The sequence below is a fragment of the Solea senegalensis genome, linkage group LG3 (genome assembly GCF_019176455.1).
Source record: "Solea senegalensis isolate Sse05_10M linkage group LG3, IFAPA_SoseM_1, whole genome shotgun sequence".
In the NCBI taxonomy this organism is placed as follows: domain Eukaryota; kingdom Metazoa; phylum Chordata; class Actinopteri; order Pleuronectiformes; family Soleidae; genus Solea; species Solea senegalensis.
Window position 1 is genome coordinate 9,333,670 of NC_058023.1, and position 21,391 is coordinate 9,355,060.

Sequence of the window (21,391 nt, forward strand, 5' to 3'; positions counted from 1 at the left end):
GAGAATGTTGGCATCAAATATCACCATTTCCTGACATTGTCTAAAGTGATAAGCTTGGGTTTCATCATAATTAACAATCATAATTGCCATTGATCTGAAGAAATGCACATTGTTTTGCATGTTGGATGTTATTATTCATAGGAACCTGGAGTTTGAGGATCATCTGAAGGTTCAGCAGCAGAGCCAAATCCAAAAAATGCTCTCAGCACACCAGAGTATTGTAGATATCATGACCCGCATCTCCATCACTTTCTCTAATGATGGACATGTGGTATGTACTCTGTTTTTACTTGTAACCGTATGTTGTTCTAGAGATTAAACTTCATCTCTTCATTTTGTTACGTGTGCAGCTCAATTTTATACTGCCTATTGTAATGCCATATGTCATATGTACAGTATGTCTATTTTTTAACATGTCGTTAAAGGTCCAGGAGCACTGGTTTGCTTATACAGAGAAAGTGGACCAAATGGTAGAGGAGGCTCTGAAAAACAACATCAAACAATCCATGAAGATGCTGGCCAGAGCCATCAGCGGAGACAACAAGACGTCACCCAATCCCTTGTTCAGAGTCCTGATAGCGCTGCGCCAGGCTCCTCCCCAATCTCAGCCAAAGGTACCGGCAACAATGGCTTGTTTTATTTGGGCCACAAATGTGTGTGTTTTATATATGTATATACTGTATTTTATCACATTTACTGGCATATCCTCACAACATGTGGTTTTTTTCAGGTTGAGTTCTCCCCGACTCTTGGAACACTCACTCAGATGGTGAACATTATGCCTCAGCTCATCAGCACCGTCGCAGAATTTAAACGACTGCCTGAACTTCTCAACTGCAGGCACTCACAGAAGAATCCCATACACATTAATATAGGTTATATAAGTATTTCTTCAAAACAGTTTTGTTCACATAATTTAACAAGTTTTCCCGATTTCTAAGTGGTTGTATATTCATGTCTCCATTGTCACCCCGGTCCTTCAGAGCAGGACGAGGAGATAAAGAAGATTCAAGCTGCAATTGCCACAGGTATGACAGCAAATGCCAGTCACCTGCAGGCCTATCTGAAGACTTGGGACAAATACAGGGAAATCTGGGAGATCAACAAGGACTCCTTTATCAAACGCTATCAGAGACTGAACCCACCAGTCACCTCTTTTGATACTGATATACACAGGTACTGTACAATGAAAATTAAATTCAAAACATCATTCTATAGTTTCTCTTTGATACTGTTCTGCAGAAAAACCTTGCAGAGTTAACCATCTGTAGGCCCTGCACAGTTTTAACAGTGTCACTTTTCATCTGCCGTCTTTCAAATGAATTGTCTTGCTGTGGCAACTCCAAGCCTCTTTCTATTGTTCTTCAGTTCTTTCTTTTGATCATAAGATTCACTTTTAAACTACTATAAAGAACACATCAGAAGCGTGCAGTGCAGACACGTTCAACTTCCTTATCTCTGTTCCACCTCTAGGTACACAGAAAAAGCCAACAGTGTTCAACAGGAAGAGACAGTCTCGAACATTGGGTTTGTCACTCTGGACTGTTCACCACTCAAGTCAGCCTTGGTTCAGCATTGCAATGAATGGGAAACTAAGTTCACACAGCTGCTTAGCCACATTGCTAGCACCCGCCTTAAAGAACTTCACACCTCCATGCAAACTAATGCCAACAGGTGCGGACACACACACACACCACCAATATTCACTGCTCTTATCTAGAAATACATGAAAAAGATTAAACATTAAAACAATTGCTCTGAACTATTCTGACATGTTCAGTCATTGTAAGAAATAGGAAGGTGACAGGGAAGAAGATCTAGGAATCGTTGAGCTTTTGATGTGTGCTGTGCTAAATGTGCTGTCACCTCTTTATTTTGTTTATTTGTGTGTGTGCTTTAGGTTGAATCAACCTCCCCAGACTCTGGCTGAACTCAGTGAGAGCCTAAGGCTATCGGAGACGCTGCAGGGGGATCGGGCCAAGAGAGAAGCTCAGATTCGTCTCGTTCATGAACAGCTTGCTATCCTTGACAAATATGAAGTCCCAGTTGAACAGGCTGTAAGGACATCGCTCATAAATAATCAAATAAATACACATATACACTGACCATGGTACAGACTGTACATACATACATACATGTTCAGACTGTGTTAGTAAAGGATACAAATATCTGTTTTTGCTATTTTACCGTTCAGTAAAAAACCCTTGCTCTTGTAATTTATTTATGGAGTAATAAGAAAATAGCTGTCATATATTGTACTAATGTTAACAATAATTAGGTATGGAATAAAACATTTTACATTTGCACACCTAATAAAGACAGGACATGGTGGCAAGACTGTATTTTAAGTAAATAGTAATAATGAAATTTGTAGGATGTCTGGTGTTTCATTGACCGAACAAAGTGATAAGGTTGTTTTAGGTACTGTCTACATGTGTAAAAAAAAAAGCCTAATTTCTCGTCATAATGCTTTTCCATTTCCCCTCAGGTGCAGGATTTGCGTGAGGCCATTAACGGGGAGTGGGTGTGGTTTCAGCAGGTCTTGATTGATAGTGACATCGTCCTTCAGAAGCACAAAGAGAAGTTTAGGAATGGCCTCATCATCTCCTCAGAGGAGTTCAAGAAGAAGATCCAGACCATGCAGGAGGAGTTCAGCAGCACAGGTCACACACACACACACACACACACACACACACACACACACACACACTCAGCTTCACCTGTGCTCCTTATATTGTATGTCAGTGCAAAATAAACTTTCTTGAATTATAGCCATATAATGTCTACTAAACTGGCATCTTTCCTTCCTCCTCATTTCCTTGCTTGCTCCCCATCTTGTGTTTTAAGGATAACTTTCCTGTTGTATGCAATTTTACACAAAAAATAACACTCTCCCTAATCTACAGTACTGTATACATTAAGGAAAACAGAATGAGAATTGTTCTATATTTTGTGGAATGTAGTAAATGTATGACAAACAAAGATGCTTGGTCTCATGTAAGTAAAATCTTTAAACTTGTATATTTATAAGCGGACATAAAATTGATATTGTACAAGTGCAGATATACCAACCAAAGTGTTTTTGAAGAAATAACATTGGTTTAGTTTGTTCTTTTTACTCTCTGTATGACACAGTTGCCTTCTTTTTGCATTTTTGTGTTACAACACACAGTATAAATAAATGAATGATTCACTATTTGTTTATTACACTTTATCATGTACGTTTACCTTCCTCATGTCAATATCCAGGTCCATTTGACGGTGCGCTGAGCACCGAGTTGGCATTGAGGGAAATAGCAGTGCATCACAGCCACCTGGAGGCTTTAAAACAGGAAGAGGGCACCACCATTCATGGGCTGGGATTTTTCAAAATAGAACAGCCACCTTCTAAAATCATTCGGGCACTGGAGAAGGTCTGACACTCTAACTAACATACTGCCTGTGTTTTCTTGCTTAACTGTACAGCTGTTACTATAAAATGTAGTTATGATAATGTAGACATTCACACAGGCTCAGCATGTGTGATGTAGTATTAGAATATTTTTGCCACAGTTTTATGATTATTTAAGATAGAAGGAATAACATGCAGCAAAGGGTCATTTTTTACATGATAATCTTGCCAAAGTAATCCAAAAAGTGTGTTGAAGGACATGTTTTCTTCTGTCTGTCTGTATCGTATAGGACATAGACCACCTGCAGCAGGTCTGGGAGATGACACAGGAGTGGAATTCCTGTTGGAACAGGTGGAAGGTCGGTCAGTTTGCTACACTGCAGACAGAGAACATGGAGAGCACTGCACAGGACATGTTCAAAAAACTCCACAAACTCAAGAGAGAACTAAAGGTCAGTTGTACTGCAGTCAGTTTAGCTTCCCGCTACAGGGTGATAGTCATAATACATTCCTTGTCTTTTATGAGTAAATTGACCTTAATTGATCTCCCAAAACAGTACATTTATTCAGTTGTGCACGATCTAGAAAGTGTGTTTTGTCTGAAAGAACATTGACTGTCTTTTAATTAGGCCCAAAATTGCGTACCAGTTCTTCTGTATTTTTAGTTTAATACCCAACTTTTCTGTGTCAGCTTTTTGTATGGCTCTCCCACGGGATGCACAAAAACTTTAGCCAATATCACTGTCACCTCTAAATCAAACCCCTCAGTCATGTCTGCTTTTGATAGTAGAGAGGACATGTTCTTTATCCAACTGCAGGATAAGGAGTGGGACATCATAGATTTCTCCAAGGACAAGATTGACCAGTTTAAGCAGATCATCCCTCTCATTGCTGACATGAGGAACCCAGCCATGAGAGACAGGTACTGACTGAAACCAAGGTATCTACGCTGTATACAACGTGAACTTGGAGAGCACTCCTAACAGTCATGACAGAAACAAACTTCATTTCTAAAAGTTATTCAGAAGATTGGAACTAGATCACATCTGTTATTTCTTGTTATGATTTTGTGTACAAAGCAATTTTCAAGGTCAAGTTCCCACAGTATTTTGTCCAACTTCCTGAAGTTCTACTGAGGTTTCCTCCACAGTCTGTCATCAGTGTGTGCAGCTCCATTCCCAGAGGACAAAAAATCTGAAAAATTGTGATTTTGGGAAGCGTAGATAAACTTGACAGAAATTGACATGGTGATATTCACTTGGAAAGTGAAAAAGAGAGACTTACCAAGACTTACCATGCTTTCAATGCCAACTGTCTTTCAGACACTGGGAGCAGATCTGTGAAGAGCTGAAGTGCTCTTTTGACCCGAACAGTGCTGACTTCACCCTGGAAAAGATTATATCCCTGGGCTTCGACAAGTATGCTGAAAAAATCTCTGAGATCACTGGAGCTGCCAGCAGAGAACTCTCCATTGAACAGGTTTAGTCTCTCCCTCTAGTCAAAGCTGACTATTAGTGGGCATTTGTGTAGCTAATTTTGCTGTTCGAACCAGAATATCACCCAGGAAAAGTATACCAAAGTAAGAAAAAAATGCTATAACAGGGCGGTCTCCTTGGTATATTAATGCCCATGGAAGCATTTGATTCTTGGCACGTTGTGTAAGTGAAGGACGGCCTGAACAATCCTGTGATACTGACATTTCAGATCCTTGATTGGAATGTCAGAAAGATTCCTCTGCGGTAGCGTCTAGCTGTGCCACATATAAAATTACTTTCAGATTGATGAAACTACAGCATATTTCCAGTTGGCAGGAGAACTTAAATGCAAGATAAATGTTTCTTGATTGATCTGATCATCCAGAAAATGTATCATGAAAAACATATCAATGATGTGTTTTATATTTTAGGGTTTGGAGAGCATTACCAAGACTTGGAAGGAAACAGCATTGGACATAGAGCCTTACAAAGATAAAGGCCACTACCGACTGAGGTAAGAAAGTCAGGCTTCAATTTTGGAAGTTGGAGAAGTTATAAATCTTATATAGCCTCTTTCCAAGCGGTGGTCATTGATTTTTTTGTTTTTATCATATTATTTGTTTCCGTAGCTCAGTGCAGCTCAAGACTCCGTCCAGCAGTGTCTCAATCTAGTGTTGTTTGATAAGAACTCCTGCGTAGTATGTCTCCATAGACACACTCAGAATATATGAATGTTGTACAAGTATGAAGTCAGAAAGAGACAGTGAGTGTGTCAGTTTTTTCACTATACATCTCATATGTAATCTCATTTAACTACAAATTAAAACAGTACATGAGTGGTGGCTTCAAAACTGCCAGCAAAATTAATGAAACCATTTTTAAGAACAAGTGAGCACAATAATCCAATAATAAGATGCGACTGTACTGCATTACGTTGAACTAAATTGAACTAATTTTTTTGCTTTGCAAAAATAAGCAATCGTCAATGTCATGTTAAACTCTCTCTTGCCGTCTACCACAGGGGCACAGATGAGGTTTTCCAAGCCCTGGAGGACAACCAGGTTATTCTTTCCACCATGAAGGCTTCTCGCTTTGTCAAAGCCTTTGAGCAGGAGGTGGACTGTTGGGAACGCCGGCTGTCCCAGGTGCTGGAGGTCACTGAGATGATCCTCACGGTGCAACGACAGTGGATTTATCTGGAGGTAAAGGGCAAATTTAAATACTGTGCAATTCGTATATGATAACTTACACTCATGTGTCATGTCTTTTAAATTTGTACTGCTTCATTTTTTGTATCTGTGGTTTCTCTGTCACTCCCCATTTTTCTTGGTTTTCATCCCACTAGAACATTTTCCAGGGGAAGGACATCAGGGAGCAGCTTCCTCGGGAGTGCACAGAGTTTGAAGATGTCAGTTCTAACTGGAAAATCATCATGTGCCGACTTCATAAGGATAACAATGCCTTACAGGGAACGCACCACCCCGGTATGACAGCACATGTCCTCCAAAGAACTGTTATCAAAGCCATACATGGAGTCAGGTTTTCTCTGTTTCCTCAAGCTATGAAAATAGAAAGAATCTTTTGTCTTCAAGGCCTATATAAGTGTAAAACAGCTGTAGACAGGTAGCTGGTTAGTGTGGTGCTCAGAAGCACCTGGTGATAAAGAATTCCGCTAGGAGTTCACTACACAGCCTTCTGCACACGTCAGGTTTGCTCTTTCAGGAGGGAAAAACTGCTCCCATGAGTGAGATGCCATCTTTTGGTGAAAACAGCAATCTGCACTCTGAATATGTTACAGGCATGGAGAACATACAGTATTTATAAGAAGACAGTACTTTAAATATACTGTCTCACAAATGTGGCAAATGTTTTCTTTAATAAAAACAAGTATTTATTATTTAACAGATTGCAAATTGGAGAATCACTGAACATATGTATATAAAATCACACTTAATTAAAATTGAAAGAAGCATCTCCATTCCAAATATAGATGAAAACAATATTGTAAATATGGTGTGGACTACAGCCAGTGTCTCCTCTCTGCCTTCCAGGATTACCAGAGAAGCTGTCAGAGATGAGTACCAAGCTGGAGGAGATCCAGAAGGCCTTGGACATGTACCTGGAGACCAAGAGGCAGATATTCCCAAGATTCTACTTCCTGTCCAATGATGATGTGCTGGAGATCCTGGGGCAGTCACAGAACCCCAATGCCATGCAGCCACACATGAAGAAGTGTTTTGACAACATCAAGAGCCTCCGTATTGAAAAGGTAGGGAAATTGAAACACCCCTGTTCATAGATATGAGGACAGAAAAAAAGATAATTTTGTTTAAACAAGTTGAATTTAAAATGTTACAATACTGTGAGATGAACACTCCAAGAGAAGAATGTCATTATATAATAATACTGTTTTTAATGTATGTTGTGATAGGTGGGGTTTAGATCCAGTGCCCTCGGGATGTTCTCTGCAGATGGAGAGTATGTCGAGTTTATCCAGCCAGTGCCACTGGACAATCCTGTGGAGGTACTGCAGTGTTTAATGAATATTATTGTGAGCATGATGTCAAAAGTGTTCATGATGCTAAATCTGAGTGACATCACGGTGACACTGGTGATAAGGAATATAAAAATGAACGCATCATTTCTACTGTTTTCCGTGCATATAGGTTTGGCTGTGTGATGTTGAGAAGAGCATGCGTGTCACACTGAAGGATTGTCTGAACAACTGCCTTGTAGCTTTGAAGAGGATGCTTGATCAGAGAGACAAGTGGGTCAAAGACTGGTCTGGACAGGTACACTTGCCTCCTTTTAAAAAATATATATATTTTCTCTTTTTTTCCACCTGCAGTTGTTTGACAAGCTTTTAACTTGTTTAAAGCAATGCAAATGGATTTTACTCATTGTGGAAACACGTATCTTGCATTATTCCCTAAAATTAGGATTGTCCTGCTTTTGAAGTTAATAGATAATAAACTTTTAATTGATTGTATTTTAATGAAATAAAAAAGAATTAAAACAAAGCTACCAGGTTCTCTACTGGAGGAACCATGTGTTTTTCATATTTTCAAATCTGCTGTTTAAGATGCTGATCACTGCCGGTCAGATCCAGTGGACAAATGATGTCACAAAGTCTCTCATTACCAGCAAGGAGAGAGCTGACAAGTCCTCCCTAAAATCCCTGAAAAAGAAGCAGGTTTGAGTTGACTTTTTCTTCTTTTAAATAAAAACAAGTATTCTCTACAGGTCATAGAGAAGTTAACTGTATGTGTTTCTTAGGTCACCATGCTTCAGGGCTATTCAGAAATCATCCGTGGCAACCTGTCCAAAGTTCTCCGCCTCAAGATTGTAGCACTGGTCACAGTGGAGGTTCATGCACGAGACGTCATTGACAAGCTGGCCAAGACAGGCTGCAATGATGTCAATGCCTTTGATTGGCTGAGTCAGCTGCGACTTTACTGGGAGAAGGTACGTTCAGAGAGCTAATCAAAAAAGAAAGCTGTAGGGAATATGAAAAAGGGGGAAAGGGGGCTGTTTTGCCATGCCTAAACTTCAGCAACAATCTTTTAGCTATTCTGTTTTAGCTTCTCTCTGTAGTCTTTACATGTGGTTTGCATCATGCCAGAGCAGGAGCCTCAAAGTCAAAATAACCTGGGGGCCAGTGAACTTCTAGTCTGGTTAGGAGGGTCCGACAGTTGGGAAAAAAATGATTGTTTTATTATATTTTCATAATCCATCACGATGTTGCAGTTTAAAATTTTTAGAATGATATTACACACCATTTCAAAGTAAAAGTTTGTTTTGATATTTAACAAAAAATACATATTTATGATGCAAATTGAATCTGTAAATAACAAAAACAGACAGAAATAGAATCAAAAATAAAATTTAGACAATTGTAATTAAAACACAAGACAAGCTTATATATAATTAAATGCTGAATTCATATTATAAAAAATATTGATAACTGTTGGTCAGTTTGGGCCAGTTTTCATTATAATTTTAAAATAAGTGTAGGGCCGCAGGACATTGACTGGGAGGCTGCATGTAGCCCGTGGGCCGCAAGTTTGAGACCCCTGTGCTCGAGCTAGAAAACCTGCAGAGGACTTGCTTACTGCTCTACATACACTCACATATTTTAAACTTGTACAGCTTTTCTTGCTCCACTGTTCAGTTCGCTGACCAGCTCAACGACATGAAGTGATTTTTATTTGTTCTCCCAACAGGAGGTGGACGATTGCATAATACGACAGACCAACACTCATTTTAAGTATGGCTACGAGTACCTTGGCAACTCTGGACGTCTTGTCATTACTCCCCTCACTGACAGGTCACACATCAGTTTGTGATTGTTTTATAGTTATTTTGAATATTGACAGTGACTCATCAGACCGATGACAGGGTCAAATGACAGCCAATGTTTGATCCCCATCCAGGTGTTTCATGACTCTGACCACAGCGCTTCATCTCCACCGGGGAGGCTCCCCTAAAGGCCCAGCAGGTACTGGAAAGACAGAGACAGTAAAGGACTTAGGCAAAGCCCTCGGCATGTATGTCATTGTCGTCAACTGCTCTGAGGGACTGGACTACAAATCCATGGGACGCATGTACTCGGGCCTGGCACAGGTACGGAATTCTGCTGCTCAAAAAAAACAGAGGCAGGATAATCACACTGTAACTTTAAATGAATGTGGTGAAACAAGAGTACCGTATATAGCTGTGTTCTTGGTGTATATATATCTCAAGCATGTTAACTGATTTTACAGTTTTTATACAGCTGTTATACAAGTCAATATCGAAACATTTTATTCAAACATTTTGAGTGCCTTGTATTTCTCTGTGTAATTTTACATGTAAATTTGTTTTTATTAAAACAGACAGGAGCGTGGGGCTGCTTTGATGAGTTTAACCGTATAAACATTGAGGTGTTGTCGGTGGTGGCCCAGCAGATCCTCTCCATCCTCTCCGCCCTCTCAGCCAGCCAGTCCAAGTTCCATTTTGATGGACAGCACATTAATCTGGTCTGGTCTTGCGGCATCTTTATCACCATGAATCCTGGTAAGCCACTGCTACTGTATGCAAATATCTGGGTACGGCAGAGAGAAAAAGAGACAACTGTGTTACATTGACATTAAGACATTTTAATTGGATGTTTTGATATTTTCATGTGATGAAAACCTGTCACCATTTGGTTCTGAGCGTTTTTAACTAAAATATTTAATTTCCTTTTATTCCCTAGGTTACGCTGGTCGTACTGAGCTTCCAGACAACCTCAAGTCCATGTTCAGACCGATCTCCATGGTGGTGCCAGACTCTACTTTAATTGCTGAAATCATACTTTTTGGAGAGGGCTTCAACAACTGCAAGGTACGACTGCTTAACAAATGGTTATCATGTTATCAATGAGCTGGATGTTTGGTTCACATTTTCCTTCAGGATGTTTATTTTCTTTTTGGAAACAGAGTTATATCTGTGCTAGAAATAATGTGTTTCTATGTATTCCTCTTCAGCACAGATTGACACACAAAACTATCGCACTGCCCTGCAAGTGATCCTGACTTTACACTGCACTTAATTTATCCCATTTAAGCTTACGTTCATCTTCCTTCCCCTGTTCATCTACTTTGCTTCTTTCTTTTTTGTCTCTGCCTTTATTGTTGCTTTGCATCTTTGTTTTTATAGCTCCTGGCCAAGAAGGTGTTCACCTTGTACTCCCTTGCCATGCAGCAGTTGTCTAAACAGGACCACTATGATTTTGGCCTGCGCGCCCTCACTTCCCTGCTTCGTTATGCTGGAAGGAAGCGCCGGGCTTGCCCCAATGTTCCGGATGAAGAAGTAGGTCTTTTCTTTGTCTCTCCCCTTTTCTCTATCTATATATTGTCTTGTACAACAAAATAAATGTCAATTGTAGTAATTACTCAACTCTTTTATTCTGTTTTCATGAACACTGAAACAGATTGTATTTCCTTTAATCATCCACCTCTATATCACCACTTTCTAAAATTATTCTAGTTTGCATGATGCAAACATAAGTGTTCAACATTCGAATGAGTCAAATTTAGTGAGATTTCTAGATTTTCTCAGTCTGTTTATTTCCCTCTACTGCAACCCAGCAAGAACCTACACATGGAATTTAAGACTGAAAACAGTAACCTTCATGGGAATAGCAGACAGTTGCTGTGATGCATGTACTAGATTTTGTAACTAAACTATTTCTACAAACAAAAATTAAATGAGCTCCTCTCTAAAACTCAGTGGTATCATGAGTGACTCACTATGTGTCTATGTCTCTCTGTCCTCAGGTCCTGTTGATGGCTATGAAGGACATGAACATTGCCAAGTTGACCTCGTCTGACCTGCCGCTGTTTAATGGGATCATCCAGGACTTGTTCCCCTCTGTGGAAGCGCCCGATACAGATTATGGCACGGTAAGTAGGTCATTAACCTTCCCTTTTCCTTATTTGCCTGAATTGTTATTCCTTATTAAAGCAAGTAGATGCAAATCCAAGAACCACTGAGGTTATTCTGGGAGATCCTATTTGTTATGAAATACTTTCATGAACTGCTCATATCAATATAGAGACTTGAACTCTCTGTTGTAACTGCAGCTTCTGTGTATCGGTGATCGGTTACAGTATATAGCACTTGACCTTTATGTATACAGCCAATTTAAATGCACAATGTGGTCTCATCATTGACTCCTCATGAAAATGTTTACTGACATTATTAATGAACAGAGAAGAATGCTTATATTCCTACAGGCTTATATTCAAATAGCTTTTTTACAAGCTACAGTATCACCCCCTGGTGGTCATTCAGTAAATTGTTAGTTCCTTGTTAGACTCATCCTGCAAATCGGAAGACGACTGCACATCCACTTTTTATACAGACAAACCAGCAGTGTGGCAGTAGCTAGCAGCTCTTGTAAACACACAAAGCAGTCCAATCCTCGATCTTCATTCATATTGAGTGAAGACAAAACCAACAACATTGTGTTCATGAGTGAACACAATGTTGTGTAAAGCCATATCTTCCACACGTCTGTGCGCATGTTTTCTCTGGGGCTTGCAACCCTGTCGAGTCAAAGACGGACTCAGAGTCCAGTAGGTGGGCAGTAGTGTGTGTAATGCAGCTGTGAGGGTGTTTTTGGTCTAAATGATGTCTCTTCTATTAATGAATTCTCAGCCATCTGCTCTGACACGTCGGGTAAAGACGTCTTTCCTCTGTGTGTGTATGTAGGCTGTGGGAGTGTTCAGCTGTTCTCGCTGTAAGGTTCAAATCTTCCTGTCTGACTCATTGTCAATCATCTATCTTTCTGTCTTATTCTCACTTTTTATACCTCAGTCAACATCTGTGTACCTCCAGATAGAGTAGGAAAAATACACATTTTTTGGCAGCTTGCATTAAAACAGCATCAGTTCTCCCTTTTTCTACGGTTTACTTGTACAAATCTTTTCTGTGGATTCAGGCTGTTTCTGTAGTCTGTCCCATAACAGTGATGATGTAGAGAGGCTCTATGGGAGCCTGACCATCTGCTGGAGGCGATATTCTGCTGCAGAATGAGTCACATATTAATGAGAAGCAAATGAGATGTGTCCCGGGTGCTTCTGATAGATATGAGTGACAACACCTTTACTCTTTAAGACTGTATATATATTTGACTTTTGAATGACCCTGGTACATTATATTCACGTTTTGATGCAGTTGAAGGAGGCCATAGAGGCGGAGCTTCGTCTTAGCGGTTTGCAGGTGACTCCTTTCACCGTGACCAAAGTCATTCAACTTTATGAGACCAAGAACTCCCGACACTCCTCCATGCTGGTGGGCAAGACAGGCAGCGCCAAGACTGTCACGTGGAGGACGTTGCAGAGTGCCCTCACTGCTCTGCACCACAAGGGAGTGCCTGGCTTCCAGCCAGTCCAGGTGGGTATGAATGGAAAATAATACACTATAATTTACTGGCTATTACTTCTACTTTATTCAAAAGGAGCAGGGTATAATAATGAGAATTCTAAAGTCTCATTTGGTGGTCCAAATTTCCAATTAGAAAATCACTAGCAAATCATTGTATTAAGAAACAAATGAGCAAGACTGTTGTTGTTAATAAAATTTCTGGGTGAAGCAGGCTCAGGTATCTCAAATACCATAGACAAAGACTTACAGTCAATATTTGGTGAACATGTAAACATTATATCAGCACCCTTTTTTCAAAAGACTTCTTTTAATGAGTCATTAGTTCATCATTTTCTTACCTGGCTCTTTTGGTTTTCTTCCTCCCGATCTTTGCATGTGGATTTCTTGCATCTTTCCATGCCCTTAGTTTGTATTATTTGTCTCTCTGATTCTCTGTTGCCTGAGAATATGTTCCTGCGTTTTTATGATTCCGCTCGACCCACAAAACATGTTGAATCTTCCTTTGATTTAGTTTCACTATGTCATTTGTTTGTGTTGTTTGGTCTCTTTCAACCATTTTCCATGTGTTAATATCATTTGTAGCCCAGTACTTTTTTTTTGATATTGTTTGTATATCTGTCCTTAAAATACACCTTGTTTCATGGATTTCATTGTCTTCTCTTTCCTGTGGAATAACAGGATTATCCTCTGAACCCAAAGGCAATGAGTCTGGGAGAACTGTACGGAGAAAATGACCTCTCCACCAACGAGTGGTCTGATGGAGTGCTGTCGCTACTCATGAGATCAGCCTGTGCAGGTACTGACACTAAAACAACATTGACTGTTTGTCTGCAGCAGCACGGTGAGGCAGTAGTGCAGCAATGAGTGAGGGAAGAGCTTTTTTTAAATTGAAATGCCTTTGTCTGGAGCATGACTGATGGATCATCTGAACATAACCGCTATACTGTATAGATAATTCACTTAATTTCTTCTATTGCGTGTTGCATCTTGTCTCTTTCCTTCAGATGAGAAACCAGATGAGAAGTGGATTGTGTTTGATGGGCCAGTTGACACATTGTGGATAGAGAGTATGAACTCCGTTATGGATGACAACAAGGTGCTCACACTCATCAATGGCGAGAGAATCGCAATGCCTGAACAGGTGAGGAGTGGAAGGTGGAATCCTGTTTTTGTTTGCGTGCGTGTCCATTGAAAAGCCTTCAAATCAAGTACACATTGTGTGAATGATCACAGTTGAATTCATATATTTTCAAACAGACACATCTAGGCATTGCCAAGTTTCACCACTGCACTGTTCTGCTTTTAGTCTCGTAAATCGGAGCACATAGAGTTAAATTAAACGAGCAAACCAATTTTGGATTTGATCATTTGGATCAGATGAAATGCAAGAAAAGCGTTAGCTCTGCTAAACAACTAAAAATGTATGTAGTTAATGACATATACAGTAAAATAATCATGACATGTCAATCCTTTTTGTCACAGGTGTCTCTGCTGTTTGAGGTGGAAAACCTGGCAATGGCCTCTCCTGCAACAGTATCTCGCTGTGGGATGGTCTACAATGATTACTCTGACCTGGGCTGGAAGCCTTTTGTTCAGTCCTGGCTGGACAAACGGCACAAGGTATGTTGTCATAGCAACTTTATATAGTCCTCCTTGTGCCCTGTTTTCCTGCAGACCAAAAATACGATCTTAGAAGATTGGAGGAAGTTTGTCAAGATACATTTTTGCTAAATTTGCACAAAAACATTGTTGATTATTCCAATTTGTCTTTGCCACTGGATATTTTGCTCCATTTTGTGTCTTCACTCTCATTGGAAAAAGTTGCCCATTTTATTTTTGGTAATTCCGGCCATTTTATTCCCTTTTTATTTTGTTCCCTCTCCCTTCATTGTACTTTGTGTTGCTCCATTTCTCCACAGGCAGAGGTTGACCATTTAAAGCATTTGTTTGAGAAATATATGGCGAGCACACTTAACTTTAAGAAGAATAACTGTAAGGAGCCGATCCCCGTCACTGAGCTGAATGGAGTCACCTCTCTCTGCCGCCTCTATGATTCCCTGGCCACATCCAGCAATGGGGTATGCAAAGGAAATGTGGTGTGGCTGTGGAAGTATGGTTATCTTCTTAAGACTTGTAACTAACATTTATCCAACTCCACTCTACTGATGTGAACGAAAGCTTAGTTTTTAAACAATAGATTATAATTATTGCTTCAGCGTTTCCGGTGTGAAAAACCTTTTAATTGTTTTTCACCAGGTGAACATTTCGGACACAGAAGACATGGGTAGAATGGTGGAGCTCTGGTTCATATTCAGCCTCATCTGGTCCGTCTGTGCTTCTGTTGACGAAGATGGACGCAAGAAGATGGACAAATTCCTGCGAGAGATGGATGGCACCTTCCCTATCAAGGTCCTCTTCCAAACAGAGTTTTGGTTTGCATGTGACAGTTTAAAGAGATCAGGCTGTGCCAACTCAAATTCCATTAGAGAAACACAAAGCCTTGGTTTTCTAGTCATACACTATATCAGCCATGGCAGGCTGGTTTGTTTGGATTGACACAAGCATTTTAAATACCATTATACTGATATTACTAGAAACTGAATGAATGTGTCAGCAATTTACTCTGAATCTTTGATGTGTAATCTTTTTCAGGACACTGTTTATGAGTATTCTGTGGACACAAAAAACAAGACCTGGGCTTCCTTTGAAGATAAGCTGCCAAAAGATTGGCGTTACAATTCCAGGTATGACACTAGATGGTTTTATGTTGCTCAATTTAGCTGATGACTACAGGTTAATTTACTTTTACCATTTAAATTACTACCTTACTAATAACATCTACAATATGTCTTTTGTCTCCACCTCTGTCCTCTCCTGCAGCGCTCCATTCTATAAGATAATGGTTCCTACAGTGGACACAGTGCGCTACAATTTCCTAGTCAAGGCTCTGGTTTTGGGTCAGTACCCAGTGCTACTCACTGGACCAGTGGGTACTGGTAAAACCTCAGTGGCTCAGAGTGTCTTGCACGGTTTGGATAACAAGTGGATTGCCCTCACTGTCAACATGTCCTCACAGGTGGGTGCTTTAGGCATTGTCTGTCTATGTCAGGCCTGTGCTCTTGTTCCTCTATCACTGTAGAAACCAGTTTGCTCACCAATGCATCATTTTTTCTAGCTTCCAGTTCAGGATTAATACTGGGATGACGGTAGGTTTGATGATCATATAGTAAGTGATCATAAGTGTTCATTTCAACTCACAGATGAACAGATCAGAATTGGGTGGTTGAAGGTTAAATGTCCATGTCCAAAACATGTGTGATCTTATGAATGTAGTGCCTCAGCAAAACATTACAGAATTTCTGTCTCATTTTGACGCAAACTGAACTGGGTTTAATTGAATTAGATAGATTTAGTTGGCCCTTTTCTTCGACTTTGTGATCAGCAGAAACAATCTTCGTCAAGATTACTTGGTCCCACAAAACCCATTTATTTCATCTTTTGTCGATGTATATGGACAGGTCAGTATTGTTTTCAGAGGAGAACGGTATTACTGAAACATCGCTATTTATGTTTCAGAGGGCGTCTGTATGACAAGGTGCATTTGTAAATACTCAACTTGAAGGAGGGTCTCTGTCTCTCTTTTTCCACCACAATGCAGACCAGCTCTAACAACATCCAGGCCATCGTGGAGAGTCGAATCGAGAAGAGGACCAAAGGTGTGTTTGTGCCAGCAGGTGGGAAGCGTCTGCTTTGTTTCCTAGATGACCTCAACATGCCAGCACATGACCTGTTTGGCTCGCAGCCACCGCTGGAGCTACTGCGCCTTTGGATTGACTGTGGCTTCTGGTATGACCACCAGAAACAGACACGAAAGTTTGTCAAGGTGAGACATGGCGCTCATGTTAGTGTAAAATGAGATTTATTTAGTGGATTTAGTTTTAGTGGGCATATTCAAAATGTCAACATGGTTAAATTGATTTCTATCTATATTGGATGAATCAGGAACTATTTTGGGTGGACGGCTCCAAGCTAGCTAATGCTAGGCTAGGCTAGGCTGCTGACTGGTCGGTGTAGTGCTGGATTAAAAATAGAGTTAGAGTGATCGACAGGGTGACCAAGGAATGTAATTGGAAAAACAGAGACTACACAATTAATTTGTCACTGCTCTTAGTGGACTTTGTGGATTTTCTCGCTACCATATGTGAGAGTGCTGCTAGTGAACTACATGGAATGGCCGGATGGTAAAGTTTTTTATATGTTTTTTCTGGATGCTGCAGTACTGAAGTGAACTTGACAGCTCACCGTGGCTACTTCTGTGCAGTAATCTAAACATTATATACTATATAATCTTCAGAGTTAATGTGTACATATATGTATATGTGTGTATATATATATTGCCTCTTACAAATGATGGATTTCAAACACCCTCAGTCAGGATCAAAAGTTGTTCACTATGATTGATTGAGGACATTTCATTTAAAGAGGTAAGGTAAAGTTAAGAATGTAAGATGAGAGTTATTTTATGGATTTTAGAGGGTCACTTCAAAATGTTGACATGGTTAAATTGATGGGGTTTTTTTAAATGTGGTTCAATGGTAGGATCAGGATCTATTTTTGGTGGCACACCTTGTTTTCAGTTAGGATCTCCCTGTTCCAGTGATGAGAGGAAGAATAAAGTGTGCCTTTCTGAGCCCTGTGGGTTTTTCCTGCTCCCACAGCCCTCTTAACAGAATTTATTGATAATATAATATGCTATTAAATGCCAACAACTCCTGTTTTGTGTCTATTTGTTTCCTTTGAAAGGACATGGTCCTGTTGGCTTCCATGGGGCCCCCTGGCGGAGGGAGGACACATATCTCTGATCGCTTACAAAGCAAATTCAACCTCATTAATATGACATTTCCAAATGTAAGTTTCTGTTGAGTAATATATCACAGTAAAAATAGAGACACATTTATCAGCACTTAAATAAAAACATGCAACATTTATAAATTGTGTAGATTTTTTTTAAAGCCATGCTTTATTTGCATCTTTCCTGCTTCTGTCATAAAAGGATTTATGTTCTTGCTGTTATTTACTAATATCACCCTATGCAGGAGTTCCAGATCAGGAGGATCTACAGCACCATGATCAACCAAAAATTGCAGGGTTTTAAAGAGGAGGTGAAGCCCATCGGAAACATTCTGACTCAGGCAACTTTAGAACTGTATTATGCGGTTACAGCTCAATTCCTTCCCACACCTGCTAAGATACACTACCTCTTCAACCTCAGAGATATCTCCAGGGTATGTAAGAAGACACATCCTCTTGATGGGTATGGTTAATAATCAAGTGTCCCAGAATTCATACAGATGGTGCAATATGTTTGTATAAAACAGGAGTTTATTCTAGGAAAGCTCTTTACACTTTATAGCCTCACATTGGTCAGTATAACCCATCACTTGTTCACTGAATGTTCTTTTAAATGTTAAGCAAATAACTTAAAATTCCAAATACTAAACATTTTAAGTTCTACAGAAATCTGAAAATTAATGTTATTTTATCATGAGTCTATGTTTTTTTTCTATCCTCCATAATTGCTAGGTGTTTCAGGGTCTGCTAAGAGCTCATCCAGATTTCCATGACACCAAAACCAACATCACAAGACTTTGGGTCCATGAGTGCTTCAGGTAATATGGCAGCATCATTTTCCTTTCCCTGAAATCTAGATTTCAACCTTTTATTTTGGATATACAAGGTAATATCTGTTGTTTGTGATGTTTTGCTTCTCTCAGGGTTTTTTCAGACCGGCTGGTAGATCACAGTGACATGGAGGCCTTTGTAGCTTTGATGGGGGAGAAATTGGGCACACTCTTTGACCTCACCTTCCACAGCATGTGTCCCAACAAGCAACCACCCATATTTGGTACATTTATTACTGTGCACACACGCATCCAGTCCAGTGTCACAGTGACATTGCTTTGTGAAGAAAAGAAAAGAAACAGAATTGGCAATGGCTAGTAGTTTAATATGTTTATTTCTCTGTGTGTGTGTGGGGGGGGGTTTAAGGTGACTTCATGAGTGAATCCCATGTGTATGAAGACCTACTGGATTTGAATGATCTTAAGAAGTTTATGGAAACCAAGCTGGAGGACTACAATCTGACACCCGGTGAAGTGCCCATGAGTCTGGTCCTCTTTCGAGATGCCATCGAACACAGTGGGTCTCAATATACAACATCAACATGTTAAAAATGATAATACATTGTGTATAAAATTCCCCTGATAGCTCAACCCACAGTGCCCACTCATCACATTCTGTCCAGTCAATTCGCTTCATTACCACAGTAAAAAATAAGAGGTCCTCATCTGCTGCACTGTGATGGCTTATTTTTTATGGCACATTTTGAAACTCATTTGAAAAACCCAGCATGTGATGTCTCTAAAAGCCACACTGTAGCTGACTGACAGAAGGCCTCTCAGCACCAGGCTGTGCTTTCGACACACTGCTGTCAGTGTGCCACTTTACCACACAACAACTCAAATCAAGAGTAGAAAACTTCAACAGAATACATGAATTAACACTGTACTGTATGTATACTAAGTTTATATATATATATATATATATATATATATATATATATATATATATATATATATATATATATATATATACACACATTCATTTGATTTATGATATGGGTAATAGTTTTGTGTTTTCTCCACAGTCACCCGTATAGTGCGTGTGATCAGTCAGCTCAGGGGCAACATGCTGCTGGTGGGTGTTGGGGGCTCTGGTAGACAGAGCCTGTCCAAGATGGCCGCCTACATCTGTGAGTACCAGGTATTCCAGGTGGAAGTCACCAAGCAGTACCGCAAACAGGAATTTAGAGAAGGTGAGGTCAAACAGAAATTTAAGATTAAAACATTCCATATATTCACAGCAGTGTCTGACTATTTAGTGTCAATCATGATTCACTTGAGAGTTGTAATAAATTGCCACTGCCTTTCTATTCATTCAGACATCAAAAAGCTGTACCGTTTGACTGGCGTGGACAACAAGCCTACTGTCTTCCTGTTCAGTGACACCCAGCTCGTAGATGAATCATTCTTAGAGGACATCAATAACATCCTGAGCTCTGGAGAAGTGCCCAGCCTCTACAAACAGGACGAGTTTGTTGAGGTCAGAATTGTGCCCTCAAATGTGTCCATTTCAGGGCTTGTATATTTAGTTTATTAGCTACATGACGGCCGGCCAGTAGCGTGAATGATTTAAATGAAATTAGTTTTAAGCGGGAGGTAGTAAATAAAATGATATACACTGAGGCTTTACTCACTATGTACAGTTATGTTTGATAGACATTTTTAAACTGTAAGTATGAACTATGTGTACATGTGACATATATTTTGTCATTGGAACACAACATTTGCCCCTTGTTTGCAGTTATTGTTCAGCATTTCACAAGTTATCATCACTATGAAGCTCCCATATGTGTTAAACTCATACTTTACTTTGAGACACATCTAGAGATCATATTTGTTTACATTAAAAACACGTCTCATGTCATTTGAAGTCTTATTCCACATGACCTATTTTATAACGGTACCTTTAGGTGTGCAACGCTCTGTCAGAATCTGCCAGAAAAGACAAGGTGGTGGAAACTCCTGACTCAATGTTCAGCTACCTGATAGAGAGAGTCAGGAACAACCTGCACATCGTACTCTGTATGAGCCCAGTGGGAGAGCCCTTCAGGTAGAGTCTCACACTGTTTCCTGCATTGCACTGTCTCATCCAATACATCCTGTTTCACAGTATGCTATTTTCTCTTTATTCAGTCTGCTTGTTCTGGTTTTCAACACACACATTAAACAGTAAATTTGAATTTCATGATATTGTAACATTTTCCACACAAAAAAATATACTAAAGTACCAAAATAGTGTCAAATATTTAACTCTTCCTCACAGAGCCCCAAAATAGCACTGATGCAGTGATAGATGTCTACAGCAAGGACCTGAGACTTGCCATAAGTAAAAATGTGTGGAAAAAAAATACCCCACAAATACTGTATGTAGATGCTGTGACTGAGAGGACTAGCTGTCTGCGCACATACATTCATCTTTATCATTGCTGCACATGTTCACAAGACATCCTCGCCCTCTGACCAGTAGCTGCTACATGGCTTCTAAACTCACTGACTCGCACTAGAATTCTGGAATAATTTTAGAAACAACTGTAGAAGGTTTGTTCAAATGACAAGTGCTTTTGTGTCATACTGTACAAAACGAGCCAGTGAATTTCATCTTGTCCACAGGGCTGCATTAGTAATACTTGTATGAATCAAATAATTCAATTGTTGCTTGTCTGTTTGCCAACAGGAACCGCATTCTCCAGTACCCTGCAATCGTCAACTGTACCACCATAGACTGGTTCTGTGAGTGGCCCAAAGATGCTCTGCTGGAGGTGGCTCAGAGGTACCTGGACGGGCTGGAGCTGGGAACAATTGAGGGGGTGAGAGAGACACTAATCCTAACCCTAACCACATTTCCACTGCAGCCTGAACAGGCAAACCAGCCAAAGGGGTATTTTACCTTTTGAAGTGGGTGTTTACTACACACTGTTAACCACAAGTTGACT

General features: G+C 40.0%; 1 protein-coding gene across 2 annotated transcripts in view; it reads left to right on the forward strand.

Moving 5' to 3' along the window:
- Positions 1-21,391, forward strand: part of dnah2 (dynein, axonemal, heavy chain 2) — a 45,171-nt gene that overhangs the window by 7,110 nt on the left and 16,670 nt on the right. For both annotated transcript variants that reach the window (XM_044021944.1, XM_044021945.1), the window contains exons 17-59: positions 142-271; positions 426-614; positions 731-875; positions 984-1,176; positions 1,474-1,674; positions 1,901-2,057; positions 2,489-2,663; positions 3,250-3,413; positions 3,682-3,843; positions 4,210-4,313; positions 4,714-4,870; positions 5,298-5,380; positions 5,888-6,068; positions 6,212-6,350; positions 6,918-7,135; positions 7,298-7,390; positions 7,533-7,658; positions 7,949-8,059; positions 8,143-8,331; positions 9,090-9,193; positions 9,300-9,489; positions 9,741-9,921; positions 10,103-10,230; positions 10,546-10,698; positions 11,166-11,291; positions 12,568-12,786; positions 13,456-13,573; positions 13,782-13,918; positions 14,260-14,397; positions 14,697-14,855; positions 15,034-15,186; positions 15,430-15,521; positions 15,658-15,853; positions 16,436-16,660; positions 17,581-17,685; positions 17,874-18,062; positions 18,361-18,446; positions 18,552-18,682; positions 18,826-18,975; positions 19,484-19,651; positions 19,778-19,938; positions 20,369-20,508; positions 21,133-21,265. In XM_044021944.1, coding sequence (XP_043877879.1) covers positions 142-271; positions 426-614; positions 731-875; positions 984-1,176; positions 1,474-1,674; positions 1,901-2,057; positions 2,489-2,663; positions 3,250-3,413; positions 3,682-3,843; positions 4,210-4,313; positions 4,714-4,870; positions 5,298-5,380; positions 5,888-6,068; positions 6,212-6,350; positions 6,918-7,135; positions 7,298-7,390; positions 7,533-7,658; positions 7,949-8,059; positions 8,143-8,331; positions 9,090-9,193; positions 9,300-9,489; positions 9,741-9,921; positions 10,103-10,230; positions 10,546-10,698; positions 11,166-11,291; positions 12,568-12,786; positions 13,456-13,573; positions 13,782-13,918; positions 14,260-14,397; positions 14,697-14,855; positions 15,034-15,186; positions 15,430-15,521; positions 15,658-15,853; positions 16,436-16,660; positions 17,581-17,685; positions 17,874-18,062; positions 18,361-18,446; positions 18,552-18,682; positions 18,826-18,975; positions 19,484-19,651; positions 19,778-19,938; positions 20,369-20,508; positions 21,133-21,265 — 6,499 coding nt within the window. The remainder of the gene's footprint in view (positions 1-141; positions 272-425; positions 615-730; positions 876-983; positions 1,177-1,473; positions 1,675-1,900; positions 2,058-2,488; positions 2,664-3,249; positions 3,414-3,681; positions 3,844-4,209; positions 4,314-4,713; positions 4,871-5,297; positions 5,381-5,887; positions 6,069-6,211; positions 6,351-6,917; positions 7,136-7,297; positions 7,391-7,532; positions 7,659-7,948; positions 8,060-8,142; positions 8,332-9,089; positions 9,194-9,299; positions 9,490-9,740; positions 9,922-10,102; positions 10,231-10,545; positions 10,699-11,165; positions 11,292-12,567; positions 12,787-13,455; positions 13,574-13,781; positions 13,919-14,259; positions 14,398-14,696; positions 14,856-15,033; positions 15,187-15,429; positions 15,522-15,657; positions 15,854-16,435; positions 16,661-17,580; positions 17,686-17,873; positions 18,063-18,360; positions 18,447-18,551; positions 18,683-18,825; positions 18,976-19,483; positions 19,652-19,777; positions 19,939-20,368; positions 20,509-21,132; positions 21,266-21,391) is intronic.